The sequence below is a fragment of the Hydra vulgaris genome, chromosome 04 (assembly GCF_038396675.1).
Source record: "Hydra vulgaris chromosome 04, alternate assembly HydraT2T_AEP".
Taxonomy (NCBI): domain Eukaryota; kingdom Metazoa; phylum Cnidaria; class Hydrozoa; order Anthoathecata; family Hydridae; genus Hydra; species Hydra vulgaris.
The window spans coordinates 30,759,607-30,785,609 of NC_088923.1; the positions used below are offsets into that span (position 1 = coordinate 30,759,607).

Below are 26,003 nucleotides of genomic sequence, written 5' to 3' on the forward strand. Positions count from 1 at the left end.
CATACATACATACATACATACATACATACATACATACATACATACATACAAAAAAACATACATACATCCATGCATACATCCATCCATACATACATACTACGACATTGATTAGTAATTGAAATCAGAACCATAAATATGTATAAGCATTAAATAAAACAAACATTTTCTATTAATTATGAAAGTTAAATTAAATTAGTAAATAATAGTTTTAAATAATGAAAATTCAAATTTTTTTTAGAAGTTTCACATAAAGTGTGTTTTAAAAATTTTATTCAGAAGAAGTTTCACATGTGTTTTAAAATTTTATTAACTTTCTGTATTTCTTCATCAAACTCTTGAAGAAGCCTTCTGCGTACTTCAAGTTTTTTTTTCGTTTCTAATTTACGAATTTCAAATTCACAAACTTTAGGCGTTGGTAGCATTGGTAAAAGTGTAGAAACAACTAGACAATTGCTTGCATCAGTAACGGTTGCTTTGTTCGTAACTTTAGAAACTTCTTCAAAGCTTTTTTGAAGTGATTTAGAGGGTAAATAGTTTTCTTGAATAAAATCTTCAAAAACCATACTTTTTGAGTATTTAAATTTCGAAAAATTTTTTATAAGAGAATCAGACGAATGTTGTAGAAAAAAGTTGTTTTCGTCAATTTCCCTCACCTCGTTTGTTCTTAGAATTGACGAAACAAACACATTATTACGAGCGTCTGCATCTCTCATCTATTACAAAAAAAAACAATTATATTGCATAACAACATACACAAGAACTATTTCTATTATCTAAGAATATATATATATATATATATATATATATATATATATATATATATATATATATATATATATATATATATATATATACTACGTCACGCTGAATTTAAATTTGAAAAACTTCCCAGTAAACATCGCTATACTATTTTAAAAATCTGTGCAAAAGAGAGTCAATAAAACTTATAAACTCTGCGTGACGTACTATAGGGGTCGATTCTTTTTTCCAGTGAGCAAAAAAAGGTTTCGATTTTTGTAAAATCAAGACCCAAATTATTTAAATTTATTTAAACTGTTTATACTCATATACTTATAATAATTTACAACAGATAAATAATTTAATATGTTTATTACATTGAATAATTATTTTTAATATATTATAGCAAAATTTGTTATAACTTATCTCAATTAAAAACGAACTTAATATACGAGCACTTATTATATTCGGGTCAGGATTTTATAAAAAATGCGAAACCTGGATTTGCTCAGTGGAATTTAGTTTCAACCTACTTTATGGATTACCCTTATCGGGTCATCCAATATAGCTTTGGATTTTTTTGCTAAAGAAATATCACTAAAAATTTCATTGTGCCTGCCGTAATTTACGTAATTTGGCCATAGAGATTACTGCCATGGCTACTATGGTCCCTATTACACGTTACCGACGTTTTATTCTATCAATAAATGCTCTCAAATAAATAATAAAATATATAGACCTTTCAACTGTGAAAATAAAACTTGCCCACACGGTTGGTTTTAACGTGTCCGATTTAGAAAAATGTTTTGTTAAATACAAACAAAACAAGCTGACAAAATTGGGTTTTTTATTCGCTACCGTGAGATCATCATTAGTATTGTTTTTCACATTTCTATAGAAACTAAGATGGAATAAGTAAAATAAGAATAACTAAGATTTGGGGCTGTCAATAAATTACGTCAACAAAGTAAAGGAAGGGGTGTCTGAATTTTTTTGACATTTATTGACAAGAGGGAGGGGGGAGGCAAAGGCAAGTTGACGTCAACAATGTTACTTTTTTTATAAATTTATTTACTTAAAATAAAAAAAATTAAGCAGCGTTTGCAGTCCTGTGTTACATACTCGCCAAACCTTCAGTACTTTAATAAAGCTATTTATATTCCTACTTTTTAAAAACCGCGTTGTGTTTTAAAAAGACCCGACACGTACAGAACTAAATAATCCCACATGGGATGTTTTCAAAGTTGTTGTTGGTAAGTCTGCTATGCAAACGAAAAGCCAAAAGTTGCAATTTACTAAGTTTTAGTCTGATGTGAATACAAAAAAAGAGGTTACTGTCCTCTGGTTTATACAATTTGTTAAATGCATTTATCGTTATACTAAACTCTATTACAAATAATTGGCTTTTACTGGGAAATTGCATTAGGTCTAAAGTTAAAGTGAGAAGGATTGGCAAATTGAAGAGTTGCATCAATTTGAAATATGTTAATAATTTAAACGTGCTAGGTGTATACATTTTTGTGAACACCCTTTAATCTTTAATTTTTTGTTCGGAGTAAGTTTTTGTAGCTATCAACTGGAAATATGTTCTTAAGTTAAAAGTTTAATAACTTTTTTTCTATACCTTTTACTTTTATACAATTTTTGTGAAAGAGCAAGCATTTGTAATTTTTGTGAAAGAGCAAGCATTTGTAATTTTTGTGAAAGAGCAAGCATTTGTAATTTTTGTGAAAGAGCAAGCATTTGTAATTTTTGTGAAAGAGCAAGCATTTGTAATTTTTGTGAAAGAGCAAGCATTTGTAATTTTTGTGAAAGAGCAAGCATTTGTAATTTTTGTGAAAGAGCAAGCATTTATAATTTTTGTGAAAGAGCATGCATTTGTAATTTTTGTGAAAGAGCAAGCATTTGTAATTTTTGTAAAAGAGCATGCATTTGTAATTTTTGTGAAAGAGCAAGCATTTGTAATTTTTGTAAAAGAGCAAGCATTTGTAATTTTTAAATGGTTCTCTAAATAGTTTACTTTTTATTTCTTTGTTGTTTTGTAAATTAGTATATTCAAAATATTGTTTGTTTTTTTTCCACTTAATTTTTCTTTTTTTTTTACTGGGAGGGGGGGGGGGGGTAATTGAATGTTGACGTAATTTTTTAGGGGGTTCTCTGGAAGTTTGACAAGTTATTGATAAGGGGGAGGAGGAGAGGGGGGGGGGTAAAAAATGTAAAAAAACTATCGATGTAATTAATGGACAGCCCCTTCTTTTAGAAACTAAGACTTTAGTTACTTGATTTTTTAAATATTATAAAATACAGAGCCAACGACACCGGGGGGTCCGGGCTCCCCCCACATTTTTTCTGACGGACCTTTTTTCTTTTTTAGATTTAAAGAACTTTTTTTAAAATTATGGTGCGATTGTGACCGTGTCGTCGGCCCTGAAATGTGAATCCATATTTCACTGAACTTGCTTGTGCAATAGAAACAAAGCATAGGCTTAATGTCTAAATTTACAAAACTAGACTCATAAAAGAGCTTTTCGAAATAAATTTAATGTTTCCAAGAATACAGGATTCTTACTAATTTAGTACAGATATGCTGGATTTTGTACCCTTAACTAAAAGAAATCTTGGTTATACAGCATTAAGGTGTTTTTTGTTTGTTTTGGGTTTATGAAAACTTTATTTAGTTAAAATAATATCACAAAATGGACCTATATGTTAGATCTAGGTTAGATTTTAACTTTGTTAACTAATTATTAACACATTTTGTTATTCTGGTGTTATATAGTGTTTATTTGGTTGTTGTTTGTTTATATGGTATTTATATGGTGTTTATTTGGTGTTATATGTTGTTAACTAATTGTTAACACATTTTACAACAGATTTATGTTCTTGATAATGTGTATGAAATTGATTTATTAAACATACAAATAACCTATAAAAGTGACTTAGTTTTTTAATAAGAAATTATAGTAGTAAATTATAGTATATGCTAAAAAGTAATACTGAGAAAAATTTTGTTTTTATAATAATATTTTTTTTTGCTATTGATATTGCATTTTGGTATTTTATACTTATTATTACATTTCAATATATTTTACTATTTTTCTCAAGTCTACTGAAGATAGAAACTGTCTTTATAACTCATTATACTTGATTTTAAATGACAGTAGGCTTCAAAAATTCTAAGATTACTGACGTCAATTAAGTTATTTGATTTTAAATGACAGTAAGCTTCAAAAATTCTAAGATTACTGACGTCAATTGAGTTATTTGATTTTAAATGACAGTAAGCTTCAAAAATTCTAAGATTACTGACGTCAATTGAGTTATTTGATTTTAAATGACAGTAAGCTTCAAAAATTCTAAGATTACTGACGTCAATTGAGTTATTTGATTTTAAATGACAGTAAGCTTCAAAAATTCTAAGATTACTGACGTCAATTAAGTTATTTGATTTTAAATGACAGTAAGCTTCAAAAATTCTAAGATTACTGACGTCAATTAAGTTATTTGATTTTAAATGACAGTAAGCTTCAAAAATTCTAAGATTACTGACGTCAATTAAGTTATTTGATTTTAAATGACAGTAAGCTTCAAAAATTCTAAGATTACTGACGTCAATTGAGTTATTTGATTTTAAATGACAGTAAGCTTCAAAAATTCTAAGATTACTGACGTCAATTGAGTTATTTGATTTTAAATGACAGTAAGCTTCAAAAATTCTATGATTACTGACGTCAATTGAGTTATTTGATTTTAAGTGACAGTATGCTTCAAAAATTCTAAGATTACTGACCTCAATTGAGTTATTTGATTTCAAATGACAGTAAGCTTCAAAAATTCTAAGATTACTGACGTCAATTGAGTTATTTGATGGAGTGCAAACTCCTATGACTCCTTATTTACATGGTTTGAATTTGCAAATGTTGGTTCCATTGTCTTTTTTTTTAAACTGAAGGATTATGTCAATTGCCCATGAGCATTTACCTTCATCTGAGTCTGTTAACATTGCAAGCAACAGGTTTTCACAATGAGCTTCAACAGGTTTTCACAATGAGCATGTACTTCAACTTATGAATGGCTTCATAATAGCGATAGTATCACTAGAAAGATCCTTTAGAGGCTGAGTTGTCAGTTCTCAATTCCTGTTATTAACTACGATGCAAACGACTGGGTGGAATCTATTGATTGGGTTAATGTATCTGAGCCACCGGTCACTATGAGCCTATTAAATAAAGAAATAGGCCAGTTCAGAGAAATGCCACTTTCTATTAAATACCTAACTACACACAATTTTTTAAATGCTCGCTTGCAGTTTATATTTTTAACGCTCGAAAGGGCTCAAAATTATAAAGGTGAAATACAAGCAATACTGCAACAATGTTATTAATGACTTTAGAGCGATAATGACAAAACTTCAAGTTAAAAAAGGAGCGGTTCCCCGTGTCTCATACTAGTATTTTTATTATTTTTAAATCATTTACAAGTTGACGCAAAAAAATATTCTGTAAGTTTAACGTTCATGGTTCCAAACTTGTGTGGTTTTAACAAGCACATACATTTAGCGTACTCAGGGCCATCATAGGGTTGGTGGTGCCCGGGGCAAACGTTGTTACAGTGTCCCCTTCCTCCATTAATAGTCGCGTATATACACTTTTTGTGCTGTCACCGATACTTTAATACTTACGTCACCTACCAATCTACCATAAATATATATACATTCAAGCAATCAATATTTTTTGTGTCATTGATGTACGTAGGTAAGTTCTAATTAACTTCAACTTGCTGAAACTACGTTCACTGCTAGCCACTGTGATTAAAATTGTCAGCAATATACCTAGTGCTATCCACATCTACTATCCACAGATTTGTAAAAAGATCTTTTCTGTCGGTGTTTTTGATTATTTGAGTGGTTCTAATGGTTAAAGTGTTTAAATATTGACATTTAGCATTTGTGAACGTCTTTCTCCATCTTCAATTCACTGGAAATGCTCAATCAAAATTGGATCAAAATTTACTTAGTAATTGGATAAGACTTAGGAAGTTCCCATTATTTTTGACGTACAGCTTTGATGAGCTTCCACGGAATGTAACATTATGTCCACCAAGTACATAATCATTGACACTATTTTTTTAAGAATGCTTCTCCATTGTTCTGTTTCATTGTTAACTTGTTGGATAAGACCTTAATTGGCTGCTTGATCATTTTTATTATCCTGATAGTTGCTTCGATCCATTTCTCAGAACAACTGTAATGAGATGAAGATGTCTCTTTTAGGCTTGCTCTGTGAACTTTTTCCATTTGTTGAACTTTTTCCATTTCCTGAGATTTTAGGCTACAAATGTCCAATGATGAAGTTATATACACAACAAAGGGTTACTTACATTATCTTTCCTTGATTAGATTGAGACATAATGGAGGTCTTAATAAATATTTTTAAGGAGCTTTCATTACACAAAATGCTTGATTCAAAAAGTTGTGAAAAACTTGGAGAATGAAAAGAACTGGTACTTAAACAGCTTATGGGCTGCTTTAGAGTCCTCGGCTATTTTTTCTTTGATAACCTGACAGTTTCTTTAATATTTTTAATAAAAAAATATTCAAATTCAAATAACTGTGTAAAACATTTTTTATTTTGTTTCTGTAAACATAAACTCTTCATAATGTAAGTTTTTTAATTCATCATTAAGGTCACTGCTAATTACAGTTTGCAACAAAATTTTTATTAACTTAGCGATATTTTTAATATGGACTAAAAAGTAAAAATTAAACTTTTTCTCGGGAAAGGATTTTGTGTAAGTACTCAACCTGAAATATCCATTAAAGTCAATGACTGAAAATGTTGGGCGTCCTAGGTTTTAAATGGTAAAGATATTTTATGAAGTCATAAAGACCGTTAAAAAAAAATTACCGCGGCGCCCGGGGCAGCTTGCCCTGGTTGTCTTTCCCTAGGACGGCCCTAAGCGGACTGTGCACTTAGCTGAATTGACAATTATTTATAAATAATAATGTTGATGAAGCTATTTTAATGTTTTATCGGGGTAACTTGATCTTATTTCGCCCATCATCAATCTTGCCCACTATCAAGCAAGTCTTCATCAAAATCAAAACAACCTTGACCCCAAAGAAATTGTAATTAAAGAAATATCTATCAAAGAAATTTGGTTGATTTTTGATAAGCTTTTTGGTACTTTGCCAATTTCAAACTAGCTAATCCGAACCAACCGAGTAAACATGTTGTTGTGCTTTTTAAGTTATAGTTTTATTTTGTTGTCCATATTTTATTCTGTAAGTACAATAAAGTTTATTTTGTTTGAAATGGTAAATTATGCCTTATAATATATGAAAATGGTAAATTATGTCTTCTACCCAACGTAACGCAATCTCGCCCACAGAATTAATATATTTTCGCCCAATGCATCCAATCTCACCCGGGTGAGCAAGAATTGATTAAGCATGTTATATAAACTGTTATTTCAGATCTTTTTTTGAAATTTTCTTGAAATCCTCCACGAACATTATATGGACATAACCCCCGTACGTTACCTTCGCCTTGGATCAGGTTAAGTTATAAATCTTAACATATAGTTTTTACCATATGTTAATATTTGCAGCTTTTGTAAATTTTGAACACTTTGTTAAATTGGCATGACATTTTGTACTATGATGTTATTTATCTACGTCCTGTCTTGAAAATTACCATAATTAAAACAAGAGGGGGATGATGTAAATTTTCATTACGATTACAAAGGGAGTCTGTTAAAGAGACTGGTTGAACAGCAGAGGTTTCAAAAAGTTATAAGACAACTCATTTTCATGATTGCGTAACACCTTTAACTTCTAATAGTAGTGCACATAAAATTTGTCAAATGAAACAGCTACCAACACATATTATTTAACTTGATTTAATAATACTAATCATTCATATGATCAGTCAGTCAACGCTAAAAAACAGTCGCAATGTTAAAAACGGTCCAAATTTATGAAATTGAGCGAAAAAAATATGCGTGCAATTAACAATGTCAGTTCAGATTCATCATTTTCAGTGCGAAAGGTAGCAATCTGTGCAATATACCACGTACAACACTGAAACACAGGCTTTGGTTTTTCTTGCGACCACGGGTTTGTGACCTGGTGAAACATTTATTTTTAAACAGCAAATCCAAAAATATGTCTGAAAATTAAAATCAAGCATTCGCAAGAGGAAGGGAAACTATTAAAGGTTGGTCTAGCTTATTGTGTTTCTTCCAATACTGCTAGTAATATAATAAAAATTATATCTTAAGTTTCAACCAGCAACTTTGATACTCATATTATACTCATATTATATTAATTAACGAGATTTAATCTCGCACACCTGTATTTAATGTCGCCAAGCGGGTGAGATTAAGTTCATGTGGGCTAGGTTCAGTGCTTTTGACACCCTGTATAGTTTTTAATGGTAATGTCAAACACTCTTATAAAAGTTAGAACAGTCTGAATAGTTTGGTAGTTGAAAGACTAAGCAATCTAGTAATGCATAACGCCGCGTTTTAAGTCTATAAACAGCCACAAAAAAAAAAATTTATGAAACCACTTTGATGGTTTTGAAGAAAGGTAAGGAGATGAGAGGGTATGGGAGGGAATGATAAGGTTAAAGACGCCCTCCTCTTTCCCCGTTAACATATAACGGAGTAGGGAAGACCGGGGCTAGTTGGCCGCAGGGGTAAGTTGACGAACTGCGTTTATCTTCAGAGCCTTTCATCAGAAAGTAACAAAAATTACACAGAAACTTCCTTATTGACCATTTCATCATTCACTGTAGTATTGTCAGAATGTGAGATATTGAGATTTATGCGTTTTTTGGACAAAAATGTAACTTTTAGAACATCGCTTCCTTTTTACTTTACAAAGAAAATAGTTAGTCGTATGAAAAAAAAATTATTGTAAAAGTTCCAGTCACAATTGGTTTACTATATCCAGTCAGACTTTTTTTTGAAAGCTGCCGTTTTTCAGGATCTATAGACTGTTTATAAAAAAAAACATTCGGGGTAAGTTGACAAATTTTTCACGGGGTAAGTTGGCTCATAGCATTTACAATTGGAAAAATATATATTTTTATAAATTTATTTATTTATTTTTTTTTAATTTTTAACAATATTGAAAAAATTTATTCTTACAAAAAAATTAAAAAAATTTTTTTTTTAGTTTTTTGTTCACGGATAAAAAGTGGGCTACTGTTTGGCTTTTATAAGGACTAATATTTGGTACCAGCTAAAAGTAATATTAAATTTTGGGATAAAATTGTTGCAAAAATTAATAGTAAAAAAATTTCTATTAATTTTGCCCTTAATAGTACATTAATAATCATTTTTAAAGTTTGCGCCAACTTACCCCGTGATGGGGTAAGTTGGCGCAAATTTCATTTTTTTTTTTCAGGGCCCGGAAAGGCCCCAAGAATTTTTTTTTGTAAATGAATGCAAATTTTATAAGTTACCCTAATCCATACTCTTTAAGACTACACTTTAATACTTTTTAAAAAATGTACCGTTAGGACTACAGAGTTCATAGAGTAAAAACCGAGCCAACTAGCCCCGGTCTCCCCTATTAAAAAACATTGCATTTGTAAGCTTAATTTATAGTCAAACATAACTGCAAAATAAAAACAAATTAGACTTTTTAGAGCGAGGATTATTCGAGAAATGCTATAACAGCATTTAAAGTAGATGTTTTTGTTGATAACTTGTAAAAACTTTAGTGCCAAAAGATTCTTTACACTGCACAGTGGGCCAGAGGTGAGCAAACTCCTCAAAACCAACTTCTATATTGGAGTAATTTCTTTTTATAAATGTAATCTAGAGACCTCCAGCTTCTGTTACATTTTTTTCTGTAATTTGATTTTTAAGTTTAGTCTATCAATACAAAAATGACAATATTTTACTTTTCAAAAATTGGTAAAAAAATAATTGTATAAAAAAGAAATACGAGGCAGTTTTAGATTATTTTAATCGCTTAACGGCATATATTAGTTGATGGACATCAAATTTAACGGCATATATTAGTTGATAGTTGATTGATTAGTTGACATCAAATTTCGAAATAAAAAGAAAAAGTATGAAGTTTTATTTTTTTTGCTCGCATTTTTTCAAAGTGTTTTCAATAAATAATACGCACAACCTTTTTTTGTACTTAATACGCGCAACCTTTTTTAACACTGACCCTTGCACAAGCAGAAAAGCACTTGGCCGCACTGGGCCACTCATGTGATCAACTTTGAATTACACTCTCACATATGTATATAAAACTTTAAAATCAAACTTTTTGAGCTCAGCTGAGCGTAGTAGGTGCTAAGCTTTTATCATAAATGATATCCAACCATACATTTTGCCTTATAAAATTGAGGATAACACATAAAGCCAAGTTGTAGATTTTTATTTATTTAAAATTTTTAAACATCTACTTTAATATCATCTTTAAAATTATTTTGGAAAGTTATGGAACTATGACGACGTGATTTTCATTTAATAGTTTTTTTTATAACTTGTTATATGTTTACTTGTTATATGTTTACTTGTTATATGTTTTTTTAATACAAATTTTTGTGAATTATTGTATTGTGTTAAATTTATATGATTTATGGCAGAGGAGATTTATTATTTATATTTATGTATGCAAATAGTTTTTAACTTTGTAAAAAGAAGAGTTTAATTTAGTAAGGAAAAATTAGTTTTTTTACGAGGAAAAAGGTGTTGAAAGCGAGAAAACAACATCATCTAGTATTTTTAATTTTAATGAAGTCTAAATAACTTTTCTAAAATGGCAGTTTCATTTAGAAATTTGTACTTTAAATGGGTTAGATGTCTATTTTCCATTTAAATAATCCCCAAAAATTGAAAAAACAGTATATTATTTGTGAAAAAGAATCATTTCATGCACCCTGATATTAATGTATTACACTCAAACAACAAGGAGCAGTACACATTGAAACTCTCCAGGCCCCGGACAAACTATGACTTTATGATGAAATGCTTATTTTTTGACCAATAAATAAGGTCAAAAATTAAGGCCTTGGCCTTGGTTTTGGCCTTGAAACTGTTGGCCTTGGCCTTGAAAATTTTAGCCTTTAAAACTCAGAACTTTCGTGTTTGCATTTTAAATATTTTACTATAGTCGATTTCGTTTACAAAAGTTATTTTTGTTTACTTGAAAAATTTAGAACTTAATTTTGTGTTTTATGCCATGGTTTAAGTTGTCGTTTTTGACTAGTTATTTAAAAGCAATAATCTTATATATATATATATATATAATATTTATCATGTTATAAATATTAATTAATGTTAATATATAATATCATTAATCCATATATTAATAACTATATATATATATATGTATATATATATATATATATGTATATATATATATATATATATATATATATATATATATATATATATATATATATATATATATATATATATATATATATATATAAATATATATTAAGACCTCAGTGGAAAAACCGGCGGGGTCACATTTAAAAAGTATTGAGAAAGTATTTATTGATCATTAATAAAAGTCTTTATTTAAAGCAAATGAAACTAAGCAATTTAAAAAAAATTATATTATAATTATTTTATGTAAAATTTATTTAAAAACAAAACATTTTGTAATTTTTTATACAAAATTTTTTTTTCTTTGCTTTAAATAAAGACATTTATTAATGATCGACAAATACTTTCTTAATACTTTTTAAATGTGACAACGCCGGTTTTTCCACTGAGGTCTTCATATATATATATATATATATATATATATATATCAGTGGCAGTTTGAACCCCCCCCCCCCCTCGATTTGAGGGGGTTGTAATTTTTATATGGTCATAATTTTTGAACGCTGAGAGATAATACTATGAAACTTAAAAATTATTGATGTATATAAGTCTAGTTGAGAATAATACAAAAAATATTTCATCAACTTGTTGCTCTCACGTTTGGGGCAGGTGCAGCAAAAATTTGGGGACTTTTTCGTTCCCAGCCTCCAATCACCGCAATTTTCTGCAAACCCTCATTATTTGATATAAACATATAAACATATAAAAATATAAACATAAAAATGTTTGGAGTTAGCTCCATGTCTGGAAGTTAGCTATCTCAAAGATTAAAAAATGCTGGATCCGCCACTATATATATATATATATATATATATATATATATATATATATATATATATATATATATATATATATATATATATATATATATATATATATATATATATATATATATATATATATATATATATATATATATATATATATATATATATATATATATATATATATGATATATAAGGGAAAGGCGCCTATGATGGCATACTTAACTTTGAAGCTTCATATTCAGTATCCTGAAGACCAATAATAAAAGTTTTGATATGGATACATTCCTTGTTACATCTAGAACAATAATTACCTTGGGAGTTTTCATCAGTTTTATTTTTTTTAAAGTTATTCTTATTGTAAAAAAAAGCACAAGTATGCCATCATAGGCAACCACTGCTCCTACGATGGCATAGGGGAGGATGGGGCTAGTTAGGATCGAGGGTAACTTAATGATTTCATTTAACCTTAGAGTCTTCTCGAAACTCGAAACCATCCTAATTTAAAATTTCATGCTACGCACCAGCATAGTAAAATTTTGCGCATGCGCATAGGATATATTGCGTTTTACGTATTTTTTTGACCAAGAAAACATGTTGGAGCATCGCTTTCTTTTAACTTTACTTAAAAATAAGTTTTTCTTATAAAAAAAAAAGGTTTTCCCAACTCGTCAATGTTTCAACACCCCCAACTCGTCAGTATGCCATCATGGCATTGATGTCTCACAGGAAGTTGAAATCAATGGTCGTAAAAAGCATCCTTTCATCAAATGGAAAGATGCACATGCAGCCAGAATTGCAAAAACACAATGAATCAAAGTGTTTACCTGCGAATATTTATTTAAATGCATTAAATACAAAAATAAAATCTGCTAAACCTAACCCTAAAAATACATTTTTAAAATGTTTTTATACTAACGCAACTTCCCTTAATCCGGATAAAATGAACGAATTATCTGCACTTTGTGACATAAACATGTATGATTTAATCTTTATTTCTGAGACATGGTTCACTGAAATATCTGCTTCTCAATTGAACAACTACTCACTAGTAAAGAAAAATCGAATTAGTCACGGTGGAGGTGTTGCTATCTACATCAAGCGTGATCTAGTCGTGAATGAGGTATCTGATCGTCATCTAAGAGAGATCTTAAACAACAGCAACTCCGAACAAATATGGTGTGAAATTAAAATCGGTAACGAAATTGTTCTTATTGGTTGTGTCTATAGACCACCTTTATCGAATATAAATGATATAAATAAAACAATTATATTGGCTAAGCAAGCTGTTGATAGAAAAGCGTATAGTTGTATGTTACTAGCAGGTGATTTCAACTTTCCGGAAATCAAATGGCACGATGATGACAGGATCGAATTACTAAGTGGTCAAAATAGTGCGGCAAGTGTTTTTCTTGATACTTTGGCTAATCATAACCTAGAACATTTAGTTGATTTCTCAACATTCGAAGCATCTATTGGTAAAGCAAAAAACATTTTGGATTTAATTATTACAGACTTATCAACAAGAGTAATCAACTTATCTAGCTCTCTGCCGTTAGGTAATTCGTCACAAGGTCATCGGATACTGAGTGGGTATGTCGTCCTTTCTAAAAATGAGACTACTTTCTCAAACAAAAAATATGACTTTAATAAAGGTAACTATATAAATTTCGGTAAAAAGATTATGGAAACTAACTGGAAGCAATTATTTGAAAATAAAAACACTAATGAGTGCTATGAACTTTTCTGCAATAAATATAATAAACTCAGCAAGCAATTTATTCCGTTAAAAAAAGTCCATACCACCCGTAATGCGCCGTGGATGAATAAGGAGGTACTGGCTATGATAAAGCAAAAAAAAAAAATGGGTAATTACTTATCTGCGACTAACTGGCGATCAGTGACACTGATTCGTGAATATAGGAAACTAAGAAGTCAAGTGCAGAAAGCATGTAAACGTTGTGTTCGAGTATTTGAAGCACAACTAGCATCAGATAAAAGTAATCCTAAAAGGGTGTACGCTTATGCTAAGGCGCAACAGAATGTTCATGTATCTATTAGTGCTATATCTAATGCAAAAGGTGAAACGTTAACAGAGGGAATACATATCGCAAACAGACTTAAGGAGCACTTCAAATCAGTTTTTGTAGATGATAGTAAAAGTAGTCAGTTACCTATTTTTGAGAGAAGGCATTATCAAGAAGACTTAGGCGATATAACTATTAACTTTGAAGCGACGCTAGCTTATTTGAAAGGTTTGAACCCAAATAAATCTATTGGTGCTGATAACATTAGTCCAAAGGTACTTAAAGAATGCGCAGCTCAAATGACTTACCCTCTTACTTTACTTTACAATAAAGCACTGTCCGAAGGCTCAACACCTACATCTTGGAAACAGTCACACGTCACACCGTTGTTTAAAAAAGGTAGTCGTCTTGATGCCGCTAACTACAGACCAGTGTCTATCACATCAGCTCCATGCAAAGTAATGGAAAAGATTATCAGGGAACAGATAACTAAATATCTTGAAAAAACGAGCAGCATCTCACATAATCAACATGGATTTATGTCCAAAAAAGGATGCACATCTAACTTATTGGAGAGTGTCGACTACATCACGAAAGCGTTAAGTAAAAGAAATTTTGTCGATATTGCATTTTTGGACTTCGCGAAAGCGTTTGATAAAGTTTCTCACCGTAGACTACTTCATAAATTGAAAGCATATGGGATTAATGGCAATGTTCTAAAATGGATTGAGTCATTTTTGATTAGTAGAAAACAGCGAACTGTTTTAGGTGAACACTCTAGCGACTGGACCGATGTTCTAAGCGGAGTTTCTCAAGGGTCTGTACTTGGTCCAACATTATTTATCATTTATGTAAATGACTTAACGGATAAGTTGAAATCAGTTCATAAAATCTATGCTGACGATACTAAACTGTTACAAGAAATAAGACCTGAGTTTCACGATGCTGATTGCCTGATCCTACAAAATGATTTAAACATTGTCACAGAATGGTCAAAGGAATGGCTGATGGAGTTAAATGTTCAAAAATGTAAAGTTATGCACCTTGGTTATGGAAATAGTAATCATGAATATGTAATGAATGATGGAAATGCATCACTTACTCTTGAGGCAACGGATATTGAGAGGGACCTGGGTATCTTCATATCTAATGATTTAAAATGGAATCAACACATACAGGTTGCAACACGTAAAGCGAGTATGATACTTGGCCTATTAAAAAAGACATTTAGATCAAGAGATATGGAAGTTTGGAGTAATTTATACACTACGTATGTTAGGCCGCACCTGGAATTCGCTGTTCCGGTATGGTGTCCTTACTTAAAAGGTGACATCAAAGAAATCAAAAAATTCAGCGCAAAGCAACAAAAGTACCTCATGATTTAATAGGATTACCTTACGCTGAAAGGTGTCGTCGGCTGAATTTTATTACTTTGGAAACTCGCAGGAGACGTGGCGACTTAATCCAACAGTTTAAGCTAGAAAACGGTTTTGAGAGTATCAATTGGCATAATCCACCAATTCGCAGATCATCTTCCAATGTCCTAATGCGTGAATTCACATATAATAATGCTCGTCACAATTTTTTTACAAATCGTATTGTCAATGATCGGAATAACTTGCCGTCAGCATGCAAAAAGGTTCCGTCAGTTAACGCATTTAAGAATAGAATTGAAAAGTATTTTTTTTCTCCAGCTGCAAACAGTACATCTTTTACTGAAGATGAGCTACACGTTTATTAATTAATTCGTGCTTTAGCAGCTACAAATATTGGCTTTTTAGATACTATTTGTCATAGATGTAAACTTGAATTAAATGAAAGCAATCTTTTTTCCCTTTTCCCAATTTTGATATCAACTTACTTGCTATGAACAACAATTGCTTTTTTTTTTTACTTAAAGTTTATATTTCACAAACCATAAATTTTTGTATAACTTTGTTTGTTTGGTTTTTAATTATTTGTCATTTTATCTACGAGGACTTATTTAAATATATTACTATTACTATTACTATTACTATGGGTAAAAGTCGTCATTTTCATTAAAACAAGCTGTGCCTGCCTTGTTCAAAAGATATAATTAAAGTAACTATTCCACTAAATGCACAAAACTTGAATATAAAATGCATGAAAATTTCATTTCTGCACAGTTAATAGTAGAATCACAATCTTAAATATATGAAGGAAATAAAACTACAACAGCACATCCCAAAATCGATTTTTGTTGATTATAAAAACAATATTTGTGCACAAGGGACGTTTTTTCACTAAAACTAATGTAAAGTCAGTATAGTCATGTAGATCTAATCATTTTTTTACCAAAACCAATTTTAATGGAAATATGACCGGTATGCCATCATAGGCGCTATGCCATCATAGGCGCCTTCCCCATATATATATATATATATATATATGTATATATATATATATATATATATATATATATATATATATATATATATATATATATATATATATATATATATATATATATATATATATATATATATATAGATATATATATATATATATATATATATATATATATATATATATATATATATATATATATATATATATATATATATATATATATATATATATATATATATATATATATATATAGATATATATATAGATATATATATATATATTATTACTATTAATCTATATATTAAGTCACATGATATAGCTTAACGTTTTTTATTAGTTAAAACATTTCAAATTTTAAAACAGATTTAAACACGCAATTTTTTCTTAAAATTAAAAACCGAACCTTTAAGGTTTTTTGAATTAAAATAGTTTTTATTATATTTAAATTATAATTTATCATAAAGTATTTTTTTGTTTATTTATACTGTTTTTATTCAACTTATCGAAATCTGTTTAAAAAAACCGTTAGTAATGTATATATAATAAAGTTTTCTAATAATTTTATTTATAAAATCTATTATTGAACCAATAAGCAATAGCTTAAGTTGATAGTTTGGTCACGAGAACAGCATCACCTTTATATCTAATAAAAATAGTGTTACACCTCAAATTCAAAAGCCCTTTACCAAAAGAAAAAAAAGAATATTTTTTGCAAATAACCGAAAAATCATGTTTTAAAAACAAGAACGAGTTAATCACTAAAATTTAATCAAAAAGATTTTTCGTTAAAAAAAAGTGTGCACAATTACATATTCAAAAATTAAAACTCTATATTTGACAAGTGTTTCTGTGTCCCTTTTATCAGAGTGGATTGATAATGTGCCCTCATAGAGATCGTATTTCTGATTCGTTGCTTGAAACTTTGATGTTTCTTAAATGTAATAAAGATTTATAGGCTAGGTAGTTGATGGTTATGACTTCTGATGCAACTTCTGATGCAACTAATATCTTTAAAAGATGTTAATACTAGTTTTTAGCATTAAGCAAAAAAATACATAAAGTTAAAGAATTAAAAGTTTTAATTCTTTATTTTTATGTATTTTTGTTTTCAATATTCATATATACAATATCTCTATATATCTAAAAGTATTTTTTCTTATTGAAATCGTTGAATTCTGCGCCAAACCTTGGTCTAATTTCACAACATGTGGTTTTATTGTCACAGCACTTGCTACCTACTGTTGATAATTGGCTTTAACGTTAGACGAAAATTTAGGTCTTTGGTCTTAAAAATGCTTGGGTAGGCTTTGGCCTTAAAAATCTTATTCCTTGCCTTGACCTTAAAACTCTTGACCATGGTCTTGAAACTCTTAGCCTTGCCCTTGTCCTTGGCCTTGCAATGTAGTTATGTAACTCTGTATGCAGCAACAAACCTAAGGTATCTAAAAAGAGAAGTCAGGGAAAAATCAAAGATTCCAATCAACCTAAGGAGGCCATGGAGCTCTTAATGTACTTATGTATGATGTATGTCATCACCTAGATTCTTGTTTATAAAAAAAATTATGTAAATGATGTTCAATTTTATTGTACGTTGTATATTTATACTCACAATATCAAAGAAAATAAGTACTTAAGGTAAATTAATTGTGCAATCCTTATCACTCCTGGAGACCAACTATGCCCAGATTTAAATTCTCCAACCTCAATTACCTAAACTTAGACATGCAACTGCCGTATCTAGTTGATAAACCATAAGGATATTCTAGATCCTCCACCCCCTAAATTATCAGCTTGAGCAATCATTACCGCTTCTAAAGATCGATTATTTCCAAATTTGAACTCCCTGACCTCAATTACCTAAATTTAGTGATACAACATGCCCCATCTAAATAAAAAAACATCAAGAAACCCACGACCACCCTTTATAACCTCTAATATGATGAATATCTATGTGGTCATATTATACAATATGATGAATATCTATGTGGTCATAACCACTTTCACTGAAATTCTGTAATAACGCAATTATCTATTGCCATATATCTTTAAGAGAGCATTAGACAAATAATGAGCTAGTGGTTAACTAGCTAGACACTTAATGAGCTAATGGTTTTCAAAATATCCTGATGTACAAAGCGCCTATTCTCAAGGTGTGAACACTCTCCTAAAAAGTGTCTTACTTTGCACCATGTTACCCTAAAATATATTTTGTTGATGATTTTTAACCCCTCAATTTTGTTTATATTTTACCTTAATAATGAAGTTTGCATCAGAGTTATATGTAAAATAAAACAAAGTTTTATGTTGAGGAGATTCAATGAGCAATAAATGCTCAATAAATGCACTAGTATCCAATATTTTTGGTGGTTGTTCATTGTTGGTAGTTGCATTAGCAAAGTTAGAACTATTTTGTATTTCTTTTCATTTTTGAGTTTTGAGGTGAAACAATTAAAAATATGAAAACGATAGAAGACTTTAAAAAGATTTATTTTACTTATGCTTTCACCGTAACTTTTTTGCTAACAACAAGGTTTTATTACTGTAGAGAAACATTGTTCTACGGTACATAATACAACCAATAACTTAAGTTTTTCAAATTTTGGATATAAAAAAATAGTCCACACGTCTTGTAATTTTGGAGATAAAAAAAATAGACCACGCGTATTGTAATTTGTAATAAAATGCTAAACTGTTAATAAAATTTATCAATTCTAAACTAAATAAAAATATAAATATAAACTAAACTAAATAAAAATAAAAATACCTGTACATGACTAGGTACGGTCGATGATTGCAGAATTGTCCAGCGACGTTGTTTTTTAATTCCAATCTCGCTTTTATTATCGCATTCTAATAATGCGCCAACTGATTTAGGTCGAGAAAAACCAAAATGAGGACTTACTGATTGACGCCGCTTGTTTATAGAGTCTAAACAATAACAAGATATTCATTTAACTTAAGATTTTATGAGATAAATGTTTATAAGAAAAATTTGTAGGTTTATAATTTTTAAAGATTAAATTTTCATAAGATATTTATTTAGGTTTTTATGAGATATTCATTTAATTCTTATTTATATTTATATTTTATTTGTAATATTTTGTTTTACGAGCCCCAGGAAGAACCAACGGTCTTGTCTCAGAGCACCGCGGAAGAAAAATTAAGCTAGGATGTTGACGCCTCCTTCCTTACCGATGACACAAAGAACTTGCATTGGACCCTGGATCTCTTCTAAAGCGCTCTGACCTCACAGCTGCAAGATATTTAACTCAAATTCTAACTGAAATGTATGAAAATATTGCAATAATATTTCAGCTGTTTTTAATTTAATTGAAAACAAAAAAAAAACTTACCTTGAACTTTTAACATCTTATCCTGCAACAAAATAAAATAATTACAATAAACTAAAATTAATAATTTCAAATAATACAGCATAGTATAAAATTTCTTTCAATTTTTTCATGAAGCTAATATAATTGTATCTTATCAACTTATGTTTTTTAAGAACATGTTATTATTTAACTCAAAATTTCTGTTAAATCAAAATATTTAATTTTATATTAAAAATTAAATAAAAAATTAAAAATTATAAAAAAAAATTAAAAAAAATTAAATAAATTCTATGCTTGGTTATCCCAGAAAACATTTGAAAACATTTATTGGATCTAAATAGGCATTTTGAGCGGACCGCTGTAATTTTGCTCATCGGTTACTTAGTGAACCATTAGTGGCAGCCGCCATAACAATGACTACGCACTATTAACATGATTTGTTTTATATATAATCTTCATTTGCTTCTTTTTTTTATTGGTGTTAAATTAAATTATATATCTATACTATTCTATTTAAATGTTCTATTGAAACCTTTTTTAGGTGTAACGTATTACAATGTTTTTAAGAGTGAACAATTGGTGATTTAGAGGAGCGTTAAGAGTGGTCAATTGGTGATTTAGAGGAGCGTTAAGAGTGGTCATTTGGTTATTTATAATAGTTATTATTATATCGTTCATTACCGTAATTTTATAGGGTTTACACTCTAACGGCGACATAACTTTATTACTCTTTTTTTTTGTTTTATGAATGTATCACCAATATTTAAATTTGTTTTTTTTTAACGGTCTTAAATTGTGGAATTTTTTCTTGCAATCCTTACCGTTTTCTTTCCTTTTCTTTGCTTGATCTTTAGTATCTGCGTTAAAATTTGCCTGAAATAAAGGTATTGTAAATTTTGTAAAGATTGAGCATAAACGTAGATGGCGGTATTAGGATAGTATAATTTTTCAAAGTATTTTGTATAATGCTGCTCGTATTGTTTTAATAAGTTGTTTCATGAAAGGTTTAGCTTGTGAGACCAAGGTATTTAATATTAACTGTATATTATAGTATTATCTTAGACCATGATGTTGATGTGATTATTAGTTTAGCTAGTTTTGCTTACCAAGTGCTTACCAAGTGCTTACCAAGTGCTTACCAAGTGCTTACCAAGTGCTTACCAAGTGCTTACCAAGTGCTTCAAAAAGTGCTTACCAAGTGCTTAAAAAAGTGCTTAAAAAAGTGCTTATGTGCTTAAAAATTTGTGTTTAGTATTTTTTAATAATTTGTGTTTAGTGTTTTGTTCTACTTTAGCGTCAAAACACGAAATGTAAACTTTCTGTTTTAAGTAGTGTTTTTTTTATTCCCCTGTCTTATAAGAAAGACAAATTTAAAATATTCTTACAATAAATAAGAAAGACAAATTTAAAATATTCTTTAAAAAAATAAGAAAGACAAATTTAAAATATTCTTAAAAAAAATAACAAAGACAAATTTAAAATATTTTTTAAAAAAATAACAAAGACAAATTTAAAGTATCCTAAAAATTAACTTGAGAAATTTAAAATATCCTTTAAAAAAATAAGAAAGACAAATTTAAATTATTCTTTAAAAAAATAACAAAGACAAATTTAAAATATTCTTACAATTTATAAGAAAAATAAACTTGTATTCTTACAATAAATAAATTTAAATTTTTGACAATTTTAAATCCTCCAGACCTAATTTAGGTTTTTTTTTTATTAATTTTTGGTTTTTTTACTTTGCTACTCGTATACCATCATGATGGTATACAAGTAGTAAATAAATATAATAATAATTCGGCTTTACTTGGATTCCTACCACGTTAAGGCATGTTTAACTTGTTACTATTTAGGTGTAACTTGCCTTTACTTGTTGGAAAAAAATCCAACTCAGCTAATAGTGCTCCCGCCATTTATGTTCAGCTGTTATAACATTAGTCTAAAAAAACATTCATTATGTTTTCATTTATGATATTAAAGAAATTTTAGTTTAAAAAATTTTTAATTCAATCTAATAAACTTGAAACAAAAAATTTTAAATTTTAATTCAAAAACTAGCGCATGAAAACGTTTTAGTTGTAGATAAAAAACGTTTTAGTTGTAGATAAAAAACGTTTTAGTTGTAGATAAAAAACGTTTTAGTTGTAGATAAAAAACGTTTTAGTTGGAGATAAAAAACGTTTTAGTTGGAGATATAAAACGTTTTAGTTGTAGATATAAAACGTTTTAGTTGTAGATATAAAACGTTTTAGTTGTAGATAAAAAACGTTTTAGTTGGAGATAAAAAACGTTTTAGTTGGAGATATAAAACGTTTTAGTTGTAGATATAAAACGTTTTAGTTGTAGATAAAAAACGTTTTAGTTGGAGATAAAAAACGTTTTAGTTGTAGATATAAAACGTTTTAGTTGTAGATATAAAACGTTTTAGTTGTAGATATAAAACGTTTTAGTTGTAGATATAAAACGTTTTAGTTGTAGATATAAAACGTTTTAGTTGTAGATAAAAAACGTTTTAGTTGGAGATATAAAACGTTTTAGTTGGAGATAAAAAACGTTTTAGTTGGAGATAAAAAACGTTTTAGTTGCAGATATAAAACGTTTTAGTTGTAGATATAAAAGGTTTTAGTTGTAGATATAAAACGTTTTAGTTGTAGATATAAAACGTTTTAGTTGTAGATATAAAACGTTTTAGTTGTAGATAAAAAACGTTTTAGTTGGAGATAAAAAACGTTTTAGTTGTAGATATAAAACGTTTTAGTGGTAGATATAAAACGTTTTAGTTGTAGATATAAAACGTTTTAGTTGTAGATATAAAACGTTTTAGTTGTAGATATAAAACGTTTTAGTTGTAGATATAAAACGTTTTAGTTGTAGATATAAAACGTTTTAGTTGTAGATATAAAACGTTTTAGTTGTAGATATAAAACGTTTTAGTTGTAGATATAAAACGTTTTAGTTGTAGATATAAAACGTTTTAGTTGTAGATATAAAACGTTTTAGTTGTAGATATAAAACGTTTTAGTTGTAGATAAAAAACGTTTTAGTTGTAGATATAAAACGTTTTAGTTGTAGATAAAAAACGTTTTAGTTGTAGATATAAAACGTTTTAGTTGTAGATATAAAACGTTTTAGTTGTAGATAAAAAATGTTTTAGTTGTAGATATAAAACGTTTTAGTTGTAGATATAAAACGTTTTAGTTGTAGATATAAAACGTTTTAGTTGGAGATAAAAAACGTTTTAGTTGTAGATAAAAAACGTTTTAGTTGGATATAAAAAAATTTTTACACCCAAGAAGATTACTGAACTAGAAGCATATCTGAGAATTTTGAATGGAAAAATAAAATCTTAAAAGAAGCACATATGGCTTTAATAATAAATCCTATTCTGATGTTAAGCAAAATGCAAAAATGAGACGAGATAAAGTTCGCAATGCAATAAAACACCCGCATGGTTTACGAAAAAAAAAATGCAACCGGTAATATTTTATTTACTTGATATTTGATATTTCCCTGATAATTTAGATCAACTCTACCCAAATGCATACCTATATATACCATTTAAGGTCAGTTTATTCTGCTACTGGTAACATGTAACCTAGTAAATGCATCCGGCAACTGTCTTGTAGAAGATCTCCAAGGCAAAGACTTATAAGTATAGAAGTAAACAGATTCGATCTGTTTACTAGCTTCCCTTCTTTACCTATTAGCCTGGCATAGATACATTTATAATACATTGTTTCAAGTTTAGGAAGTTGAATGCTAAATCTATTGATTCAACGCATGGGTTTTTTTTTTAGGATCTTTAGGTGCTCCCAGAAATCCTAACGGTCTTATCATGGAGCACAGCCGGAGAGCATTTGACTAGAAGTTCACGCCTCCCTCCTTACCAATGTCGCTTATTGGGCAAGAGCTGGCGTCGAACCTCGAACCTCTGCGTTCTGAACTAGAACTCTAACCACTGCGCCACAGATGCTCTGGGTTTTGCTTGTATCTCTGTTTGTATAACTAGGCAACTTATTCCATTTCCTTAAAAAGAGAACAGCTCTAGAATTCCGTTTTATGGTTCTGAGGCTGACGGGTAATCAGGTTTCCCAAACTCTGTGGTAGCTCTCAGAAAGGCTGATTTTATCAACAGCTGTAAAGTATCAATATAATAACAGTGTCATGTTGGTCATGGATGGTTTCCCTCTTGGTACTTTTGATATGCATTGTCAAGGCTACATTTGGAGCCCTTTGCTACCATTTAGGGTTTATTAATAAAAATTAGACAATTGCTTAGACTATTAGATAGTGCACTGAGTACTATCTGTGCTTTAAGTAAATTTCTTTAATCAATTTAAAAAAATACTAAAGTATCAAAAACTATAAAACACAAAAAACCAGCGTCATCACACAGTTCTCAAAATCATTCACGAATATTCGTGAATGATAGATTTTAATTTGACTAATTTGAGTTCGGCTGTCTTATCTTGTGATCTTAGTATTGATGGCTATCTTCCTTTAATTCGTAAAGACTCCAATAGTCACATTTACATTCGTAAGAATTTACCCATTTGTCAAAACTAGGTTTGAATCCACAGACAATTTATTTATGTGCTTATTAGCATCACTCTATCGTCTTTCTCTTTGTTCTATATTCCTCTCCTTTATCTCAAGGTTGCACTCTTTTTGATTAAATTTTTTTATTTCTGATAAAATTACCCAAGTCCTTATTCTTTATCCTTCAACCAATATCTTTATTATTGGTAACTTTAATGCTCATCACACTGAATGGCTTGATTCTAGAGTCAGTGACTCTGCAGGTGTTAAGGCCCATAAATTTTGCCTTTCTCAATCTTTAACACAAATAGTCAACTTTCTAACTCGATTTCCAGACAATCCAAATCAATTTACTTTCTCTACTCGACTTATGTCTTGTTTATGATCTTAGTAAGTGCTCAGTTTCTCCACATCACCCTTAGGTGCTTCTGATCACAGATCTCACAAAAACTAATATCTAGTTCTTCTTCATTATCAGAATACCCCTATTATCGTACCTAACTAAAATCTTTTACAACTTGGAATCTTTCCGTGATTTTAGTTGATATGGCCCTTGGGTAGAAATCTTTCATTTTCTGCTGATAAATGTGCTTTTATGTAACTTCTTGGATTCAGGCTAATGTCAATTCTTTACAGCTGATTTGTTAACAGTAATAATCGATAGATTTTATAGTGCATTAGATAGATGGACAGCACTAGATAGATGGACAGCACTTGCTCATTTCCTGTTACTTCAGGGGTTCCTTAAGGTTCTAACCTTGGCCCCAGGCGCAGATCTAAGGTATAGCTGTTGTGGCTACGGCTTCACTTAAAAATAATTAGCGTAATAAAAAATTATTTATAGTATCCCAACATATTTTCAAAGTAAAAATAATCGGTTATTATTGTGATAAGTTTATTTTTTATTTACCGTGTAAAATCAGCTTTAAGAGCAATTAATTAATCTTAAAAAAAAACGGTTTAAAAAAAGAGCTCGGTCATTGCACCGTATAAAATAACTTTGCGGCACAATAAATTTGCGTTTTTTTAAAATAATATGTTTTTATTGTAAAGTCGTATGCCGTCAACACTCGAGGCCCGTGGCTAGATTGTTTTTTGCCTTGTGGCTGTACTTATTTCTCAGCCCAATTATATTCAAATAATGCAAGCACCTTTGTTGTTTTCTTAGTTAGTTGGTAATTATGGCGGATATATTTGATAGAATACTGTTCCGAATGCCATTGATACTTCCCACATTTAAAACAATAAACGCTTTGGAAAAAAAATTGCTTACAAAACGAAAGTGGAAAAGAAAAAAAAAAAATATCTGACCAGTTTATTTTATTGTTAAACTTTTCGATGAAAATGCCCTAATATGAATGTTTTTTTAACATATTTTAAAACGTATCAAGGTTTTGTAGCTTTAATTCCATTCATTTTTTAATTATGTTTTCAAAAACTATATTTATTATAAAAAGATAACATACTTTTTATAACTGTAACTATGTTTAAAAACTTTTTCTTATTGTTGTAGCATTCTTATAACATTTAACTATAGCATTCTTATTTTGTTTAACAGGTTAGCACTATTAACCTGTTGCTTAATATTAATAAAAATAAAGTTTTATAAACAATTTCTATTTGCTATAAATGTAAACAATTAAAATATTAAATTTTTATTTTCCAAAAAAAAAAATTGTAATTTTCAAATTTAAGCTTTAGTTAAAAAACTATTATATTAATGATCGTATTATTTTTTTTTTTTTTTTTTTTTTTTTATTATTGTATTTGCCGATTGAAAATAATTTACACTCGTAATTTATAAAAAAACAAATATTTACATGACTGGGGCTTGAAGAAGACAAAATTCATCTTATCATTAAGCC

General features: G+C 29.2%; 1 protein-coding gene across 2 annotated transcripts in view; it reads right to left on the bottom strand.

Moving 5' to 3' along the window:
* Window positions 1–268: 268 nt before the first annotated feature.
* Window positions 269–26,003, bottom strand: part of LOC124818538 (uncharacterized) — a 42,520-nt gene continuing 16,785 nt past the window's right edge. For both annotated transcript variants that reach the window (XM_065796049.1, XM_065796050.1), the window contains 3 exons: window positions 19,618–19,639; window positions 19,029–19,192; window positions 269–713 (listed from right to left, as the gene is read on the bottom strand). In XM_065796049.1, coding sequence (XP_065652121.1) covers window positions 285–713; window positions 19,029–19,192; window positions 19,618–19,639 — 615 coding nt within the window. In that variant the 3' untranslated portion in view covers window positions 269–284. The remainder of the gene's footprint in view (window positions 714–19,028; window positions 19,193–19,617; window positions 19,640–26,003) is intronic.